The following is a 9027-nucleotide window of genomic DNA, read 5'->3' on the forward strand; positions in this document are numbered from 1 at the left end:
CCCATATAGGCGCACTTGCAAACACCCCTGTTTTCATCTGACCACGGATAATCAGCAGACTAATACAATTTGCATGCACAATGTGCATATTAGTCTGCTACATTTATATGATATAAATGTATTCCAAAAAGCAAACTCTTAACTGCCTGAATTTCTTTGACTTCCATTTTTTGTGTGAATCATGGGGAGGCTCCTTCAGAGCCCGAATTAGTTTAAAGAAATCTGCTGTCTCTACCGAAGCCCGAAGACGTCACTCATGAAAGCAGTTCTTCGATCTGTAAATGTCGTTTCTTTGTTAGCGTATAATCAGTGCAGGAAAGGGGAAAAAAAGGAAACCTATCCTCTCTACAGCGTGATTCCATGGTCACGTGTCGAGCAATTTGGGCTTTATTTTCATTGTAATTTCATACGTACATCAGAATCTCGTTTATCCGAGCTAATGGGACCAAAGGCAATCCGGAAGATCGAAAATACGGATAAAGTGTAATGAACAACGCAAATTCTGAAACAGACTTTCCTTTCAAAACGACAAAAGTTCATATTTTGTAACAACATTACGCAGAATGGGGTTGTTTCCTTCAGTCAAAAGTACTACTTTTAGTCATTGAAATGGATAGAATGAGCAAAAAAAAAAAAAAAAACATGGACCCAGAAAATACTCTTTTATTTTCCCAACAGTTTTTTTAAATTAATTTTTTAAAATATCCGATTTTTCAAATAAGGCGTGATCTTGATGACGTCACAAATGATGCACTTTGCCGCAACGTTCTACTACATTATAATAATCAAGCAGCGAATTAAATATTGTGCTCTACGCTTGCTATCAACCATATCGTTGCCAATACACGTGAGTAAAGATGCGAATTAAATATTTTGCATTGCGAATGGCAACACTGAATGGCATTTCATCATTTGTGATGTCATCGGTAGAAGCCGTAAACAATGAAAGCTTTCCGATTTAAGTAATTTTTTAAAAATATTAAACGTAAACAAATTTATTAAAAAATGGTCAGGTCCTATGTTTGTAAGCATGCTCTTTCAGAATAAAACACTTTTAAATTTCTGGAAACTACCCCATTGGCAATATTGTACCAATAAAAACTCGGTAAGATAAGGATCAAAATGAAAAAAAAAAAAAAAATTGTAAATTAGTTTGAATTTCGGCTGTCACGAATTGCGATAGGACCCTATTCGTTGGGTTTCTTGTTCCCTCTTATCACAACCATAATTTGAATTCAAGACAGCAAAATTCAAATGAATAGCAATAACTGGATACTGTTAACTGGTCACTGGTACTGAACGAGTAAAAAGGTTTGTGTTAAGTTGAGAAGGTCGTTAATAAATAATTCGATTCCGAGGCACATGGACACCTGTATTAGAAGCATAGAAAAATATAAATCCAAGGACGGACGTTATTTAACGGTCAAGTGAAAACACTAAACAATTCGTGACTGCTCAAAAAGCGTATAAATCTTTAATGGCTTAAAAAAAAATTTTTTTTTAACAGTACAAAACTTTATTAACACCCTGTGTTTTTAAACTTCGGTCCAATAATATTTTCTATAATACAACTTAGAAAAATTCAGTAAAAATTTAAATTGAAATTCAGCTATTAAAGTCTCAAATAACGATTTTTAATTCAAAAACATCACTCGTATTGAAAGTTGCAGAATATAACAAACTAAGTTTAACTGAAAATATAATTCGTGGTGGACATGTAATTTACAAATCCTTTTAAAGCATTTAATCATTTTTATCAACCGGCTTATCTTCTTAAGAAGAATTTGTCGTGGCGACCAGAGATAAGTTTGTTGACTATGTGCATTACACACGAATTTTACGTGAAATAATAAGTGATTGCGATAATTCAATTGTTGTCTTCATTGTTCGAGATAAAAAAGGATCGAACAAGAGACGCCGCCAAGTCTTTAGGAACGTTGCCAAAATATAATATGAAGGAAAACATTTGTCATCATTAAATGGAATTGATATTCGCCGCGTTTTGTTTAGGAATTAATTTCGCGTCGCATTTTTTGCTCTTTAAATCAACAAATATTAAATCAATCCTCATTTAAATAATAGCCGATGATCGAGTAACCCGCGTGTTTCAACAATGAAACTCGCGCTACGGCATAATAATTTGATAATGTGTTTTGGTAATGTTTAACATGCAGAGAAAGGTTTGATTGTGACAAGGCTGAACTCGATCCGGTAACTTAACTGTTTTATTGGTATGACTGTCATTTCAGTGGAATGAAGAAACGAAAAAACGGTCAACAATGAACGCTACCTACTGGAGTTTAGTGTTATTCCTCTGGAGTCAGGGTTACAATTTTAACTATCAAAATAATACCGAACAGGCAATGGCTTCGTTCAAATGTAGCAATGGTCACCCGTCATACCTTGACGGGCGACTTTCTAGTTAAATATATTTTTCATACAGTCTCGTTTATCCGAACTTACTGGGACCAAAGGCGATCCGGGTACTAAGTAAAACGCATTTTTCAATATGCAGACTTATCTTTTATTACAGCAAAAAAGCAATGCCTGTAACAATATTACATGGTATCGCTTCTCGCAATGTCATTTGAGGCAGTGAGAAGCAAAGGGATGCAAGTGGCAAAATTAAAAAATTGGAGATAATCAGTACAAATGGTAGGTGAACCCCTCCTCTATCTTGGGGCAAGGTGTAGTACTATAGTAGCGCTGGTAGGCTACGGTATACACTGCCGTGCTAAGCGCCAATGTCGTATCTGCAGTTGAGTTCAAAAGGAGAAATTGTCGTTTAAAGTTTTGCGCCTCCATGTGTTTGATTCAGAAGCAGCTTTTTTAGAATTTTTTAAAAATAATTTCAACTGACAAAGGCCCATAAAAATTTGCATTTAGGTGAAGTATATGGCCAAGAACCACCTAGTGACTGTAACTCAATTTTGAAGAAAAGCGCAGATACGACTTTTGTGTTTACCACGGCAGTACAGCTTGATTTAGAAAAAAATTTCAATGAAAGCTCACCTAAGAACTGATCCTTAAACGCGTTTTACTCAAAACTTCAAAATGCCCACTTGCATCCCTTTGCTTCTCACTGCATCATTTATAGTTCAGCTGCAGTGGTGTCGGACTGACGCTCTAACTACGCCATGCTGTTGGGTAGATTGGAACTATACTTTACTGTACGTTTAATCAAAATAAAAACCGAACATTCAGCGTATTTATAGTTCCGTTCTTGCTGTCATTAACTTTTTTAAACTCTACAAATTTGATCCGGATAAGCCGTCGAACCAGAAAAAGGGGAGCCGGACACCTGGACAAACGCGGTTCTTCCGTACTTGAATACAAGAACGTACTAGGATTTTAATCCAAAGCCTAGTTAATAATGAACGTCTGATGCGCTTTAATTTCGAAGAAGATAATATTTTTCGGTAAAAGCGGATGTCAAATCTAGTCTTGATTCTTATTTCACTAGCTGTAACATGTCAACTTTAATGGTAGCAAATGCGGTTGTAATCCTTAAATTTCGTAAACCACGCGGCATAGGGGGCCCAAGTAGATTGAAACAAGCAATCTTAATTACTCAAAAAGAAGATAATTCAATTTGATCACCGAGTTATGATGTTATAAAACTTAGTTTTAAAATGCCCACGATGCTGTGAAAATGCAAATAAATACTTGGAAATGCGAGTGTTTAAAAGTTTGATTTTAAAGCTCTGATGAGTAAGCTTTTAAAATTTATGCGTGTACAGTCAACTCGCGCTACAACGCGATCCGACTTACGCGAAATGGCTATAACGCGAATTTTCCGCTAGTAACGGATTTTAGAGCTAACGCGAATTCCTCGCTCACAACACGAAAATTTTCGGAAGGAAGTTGCGGTGCGTAAATATCGGCATCGTTATTGAGTACTAAATATTGATTTCTTGAATGCAGTTACATATTTTTAGCATCACTGACAGTGCAGAACTCTCCTCACTGTACTAGTCTAAACATTGTTTGTTAGTGTATCAAATAGCCACTCAGCATTTTTTTTATTTCTTTTTTTTTTTCAGTCTCAATATTAAAGTTGATACAATATAATGGCAACTTAGCGCGCAGTTTCATCTTAAATTTGTGAAGATGTAAAGAAAAGGGGAAATTTTCTGACAGTTAAAGAAAAGTCGAAATGCTTGAACAACTAAAAAGTGCATCGTTGGTAGCGTGACAATTAAGCCTTGAGTTCTCTACGTACAATTAAAAGTCAAGAAAAGGAAATCAGTAAAAATTCACAACTTATTTTCAATATGGAAGCTCGCAGAGTAAGGTTTAAGCAAAGTATAAATAAACATCATGAAAATGAAAACTGCTCTTATGTTGTGGATTAAAGAGACCAGTAAGAGAGATGTTACCATAAGTGGAAACGTATTAAAAGAAAAGGCGAAGCAACTGTATTTAAAAATATTTTAATCAAGACTAACGATCTGATTACCTAGCATAAATGATTACCATCTTTATTTTTTAAGTCATAAATATTATTACTGCATCTAGCGTACAGTAGTACTCTATTATAGTGCAGCATTTTATCAGTACTACATACTGTACGTAACATACTGTTTTATTTTGTCTCTTCCTCCCACTGAACAATGATTTTGTGCATCTAAACAGTATTTTATGTTGATGAAAACAGCTTTATAAAAATAAAAAAATAAATAAATAAATAAGTAAAAAAACAATAAAAGTTCAGTTCCATATGCAAGAAACGTTAATGTATAGTTAAGGAATGTTTAAAGTAGTTTGAGGGGTGTTTATGAGCATCTAAAAGAATTGGGTATGTTTCTAAAAACAATCGTTAACATACATTTTTGCATAATGCGAAATTTCGACTTACGCGAGGGATCTTGGAACGCATCCCTCGCTTAAGTCGGAACTCGACTGTAATTCAATTAATGGTGTATAGAGATGTAAAATTTCCGGAAATTTTGAAGTGGTGGAAAAAACCGGTTTTTTATCCGTTTTTTTTTTTGGGGGAAAATTTGGAAAAAATGGAATTTTGATATTTTTATGAATAAATTTAGGGTTTCTTAATAGCTCTGTGTTTTCTTGGAACATATAAAGGGTTAAGCATTAAAAAATATATGCTATCCACACATCTTCTTTTTCTGCTTGACAGAAATACACATAAAGGAAAGATTAGTTAGAAAAAAACCTTTTTGTTTTATAACTGAGAGCTTTCATGGTCAAACACCAGAAATAAGTCCAGTCGTCATTCAACCATTAATATTGGGTAATGTGTGTCTAATCATAAAAATTACATTTTATATTTTAGATTGCCTTTGAAACTTGAAATATTAATTGAAATTTTCAACTTTCAAACATGATATTTTTTATTTGAAAGAAAAATAATGCAATGTTACTGTCTGAAAATAAAAGCTTTGACTTTTGATTTTTTCCAACACAGTCTAAGTCCAAATCAAAACTAAATTGTTTTTTCTTAAGCTGAACCAAAACTTAAACTGGAGTAATTGTTTCAGTTTATTCATATAGCCGTGCTAAGCACAGTAGTAAAAGCAGTCATACCAGCAGTTTTGAACAAAGCTGAGTTATTAGAACCAAATTTTTCTCTGTTTCGTATTTTACATAATAAATAAAATGTTTTGGGGTCATTTGATCAAGAACTTAAAAAAAGAAAAAAGAAAGAAATCTGAATCAAAAAAATGGAAGAGCCAAACTTTAAAACACAATATCTCAGCTTGAGCCCAACTTCAAATTCCACTTTTTTGCATAGCACGGCAGTATACAGGGTGCGGCAAAAAAAAAAAAAAAAAAAAAAAAAAAAAAAAAAATCGGACGAAAATTGTATCATCGAATGGAAGAAAGGTAATTTCATTTTAATAATAATTTTGTCTCTCACTTTATTGTAAAATAGTATATAATATATTTCCTAGTTTATGTATTGTTTTTCGGTTTTCTTACAATTTTAAATAAAATACGTGCTATTTTAAGTTGTTTAACCAATTAGAACGACAGTTCGTTTGCTTGTTGTGCCCCGGCAAACAGTATTTGAAGCGGGTATGTCGTTTCGAGTGGCTTGGAAACGATCGTCGATGTCCGGAAATTTGACAAAATGAACAATGAACATTTGAGTTAATCGTTTAGGTCATCCAAAAGTGAGTTCAATGAAATCCTTGGGTTTCCACGAGAGCGTAAGATGGGAATTTGTGACCGATAAGTGCGACTAAGGGAAAAAACGGCTCAAATAACAGAAGTTTTACGAGTTCCAAAAAGTTCAGGCATTTCGGCATTTGTATGACTCCAAAGATGCCAAAATCGTTTGAGACGGGTCGCAAGGCCACGCTGAAAGAGAGAGTATTCAACCAGCTCATATCCCCCAGAACAATAAAAATTGGTCTGTAGCCAAGCACCTTAAAAAATGTTAAATATCCGCCAAAATCCCGAAGTCAGGCTTGGTCTGTGATGAAATCAGCAAAAGTGAAAAAAAATCTCTAGTTTTTTGTGGATGAGGGCCGTAAAATGAATCAAAAAGTGAACTAGAAGGACATTTCAAAAGTTATTGTACTTCTGTGGGCCTACGAGCACTTCAGCAATGAAAACTGGACATTTTCCTTGAACTCCACACCGATTCATATGGGCGAAAAGACAAGAGTGGTGCAAGGCGCTTCTTTTTTTTTTTTTTGACGTATTATCTTTTGAGTGGACGCTCTACTCGCTAGACCTCAATGCCATTTATTACACTGTATGGCCTATTTAGGAGTCGAAGGTCTACTCTAAACTACACGGAAGTTTTGAAACTCTCTAAACCAATTGCTTTGTAGGGAATACAATTGATTAAAGGACTTGTGGCCCTTAGAATGAAAAATTCAATAAGCAGTTGCATCTCTGTATTGCTGCAAAAGGCTGCTGATTTGAAACCAATTGAATTTATTGATTGCTAAAGGTCTACTCATATTACTATTTTTTCTGTTTTGCTAACTTATTCATTTTTAATAAAGTTTCATGGAAAATTGCTCGCTCGGTTTTTTTTTTTTTTTTGCCGTACCCTGTAAATTTAATTCGCACAGTCAGCAAAAACATTGTTTTGTGGTTGATGTTATGCTTGTTTGTTTCATGAAGAAGGAAAATAAATTCTTCTCTAAGGTTATTGGTTTAAGCTTTTTTGGAAAAAGGATTATTAAACGTTTTTTGATCTACATGCGAACTATATTATCATACAAAAACTTGCATTAAGTTTAGACAGTATTTTAACATAAAACGGCGGGGGGGGGGGGGATTTCATTGGGAAAAATTTCTTATCATTTTTTGCTGAAAATTTCAATTAAAACCCTGAAAAGCTGAAAAAATTCATTTTTTTTTTTCAATTTTTTTCGAAGTAGAAATTTACTCCTTCGGAAAAAACGTTTTTTTTTTTCGTTTTTTTCGGAAATTTTCCGGGTTTTTTCCGACTGTTTTCATCTCAAATGGTGTATCACCTTTCTACTTGAAATAACATAATTGTAGTAATAGTATTTTACTTATCTTTTTTTCTAGGTATCTCAGTCGAGGCCTACAGTTGCTGGAATACTATTTCTCCCTTCCATTTTATAATTCACATTTAAAACGATGCATTGCAATGGCTCTAAAGGTATCTGTAAGCCGAATTTTTCGTTGCAAATTTTCTTGTTGGAAAATAAATATGCTTTGATAATAAAAACAAGTTTAGAATTTCTTTAAAACCAGGTAACTGAATCATTAAAATCAATAACAGTTAAAATGGGGAAGTCAATTCTCGAAACCAATCCCTACCGAGAAGGGATTGGGGGAAGAGGACTTTCGCGTGATATCATGTGGACGACCTCTAACAGAAGCGCAAGAATCAACAAAAAATGAATAGGAGGCCAAACCAATGGCCACATTGGCGAAAAAAAAGATCAAGATTAGTGATCGACACTCTCCACGTGAGTGACTAAGTTAAAAAAATTGGCTACTAAAATTGTTTGAATCATTCGCCACCCGGTCGTCACTTTCCCAACTCCACCCGTGTCGATTAACGTTTATGCCATTAATTAGGAACATTAATCTATATTAAGCAGAAAAATTTCATGTTTTTAATAACAATTTAAAAGCTAATTCGTTAATTAGTTACAAAAAAAAAAAAAAAAGGTGGAGTGACGGCTAATAAATTTGTCTCTACTCGCGACTGGCGACCAGAAAAAATACCCACTTATGATCCTAACTGTCAGGGGCGCCCCAGAGACCTAACCGCCCCAATGGAGGCCAGCGTGACCACCCAAAAGTGTCCTTGTTCGGCAAATTTCGTTTGACGATTCGGAAAATTTGGAGACAACATTGTAGAAACGCAGTTTTGTAAAAATATTTATGGTGATGCCATGCTTATATTTTATCATTAAGTAAAACTCGAAGTTTCACCCAGCAAGTTAAAAATTTCACCTTATGCAATTTTTTCGACAATTTTTATAGTTGATCCCGCGGTTTGCATTTTCCTTCTTTCTTTTTTTGGGGTGCAGACCTTTTTTTTATAACATTTGCATAAAATAAGATTAAGTACTTAGAAAATATATTTCAATCTGCGCCGTTTTTCAGACAGAACAAGCTGGAAAAAAAAGGCAGCATCATATCATTATTTGATCTCTGGGTTTCCTTCCGCAAACTGCCATCTCGTCATCCCTTTTAAAGAATATGATAACGTCTGTAGGCACGGTCACTCGGATCTAGTATCCCGGAGAGCGGTACCAACTTTCTAAAAAGAGAGAGCCCCGGTTCTTATTTAGCACGAGCCTGCCAAAGACGTCTCGGCGACACGTGGGCAATGAGCCTCGTCTTCCAACTTGGACGGAAACTTGGCAACTCAGACAGAAATAAAAGAAATCTTTTAATAGCGTAAGAATGATATGGGATGCGATTAAAATGTACTAAATAGCCCGAATGTCTCAATAAGTCACGTAGGCGGTACATGCCCGAAATTTAAGGGGGGGGGGGGGAGTTTAAAAAAAATCATGATTTTATGAATTTTTGCTTTTTTCGATAAGATTTGAATTGAGT

The 9027-nt window shown here is 34.7% G+C and overlaps 1 protein-coding gene across 2 annotated transcripts in view; it reads left to right on the top strand.

Annotated features, from left to right (window-relative positions):
- The window catches only part of LOC129221469 (uncharacterized), an 82592-nt gene extending 74925 nt beyond the window's left edge, over positions 1-7667 (top strand). For both annotated transcript variants that reach the window (XM_054855950.1, XM_054855949.1), the window contains exon 4: positions 7516-7667. In XM_054855950.1, coding sequence (XP_054711925.1) covers positions 7516-7572 — 57 coding nt within the window. In that variant the 3' untranslated portion in view covers positions 7573-7667. The remainder of the gene's footprint in view (positions 1-7515) is intronic.
- The last annotated feature ends 1360 nt before the right edge of the window (positions 7668-9027 follow it).

This window comes from Uloborus diversus, chromosome 4 (assembly GCF_026930045.1).
Source record: "Uloborus diversus isolate 005 chromosome 4, Udiv.v.3.1, whole genome shotgun sequence".
NCBI classification, from domain to species: domain Eukaryota; kingdom Metazoa; phylum Arthropoda; class Arachnida; order Araneae; family Uloboridae; genus Uloborus; species Uloborus diversus.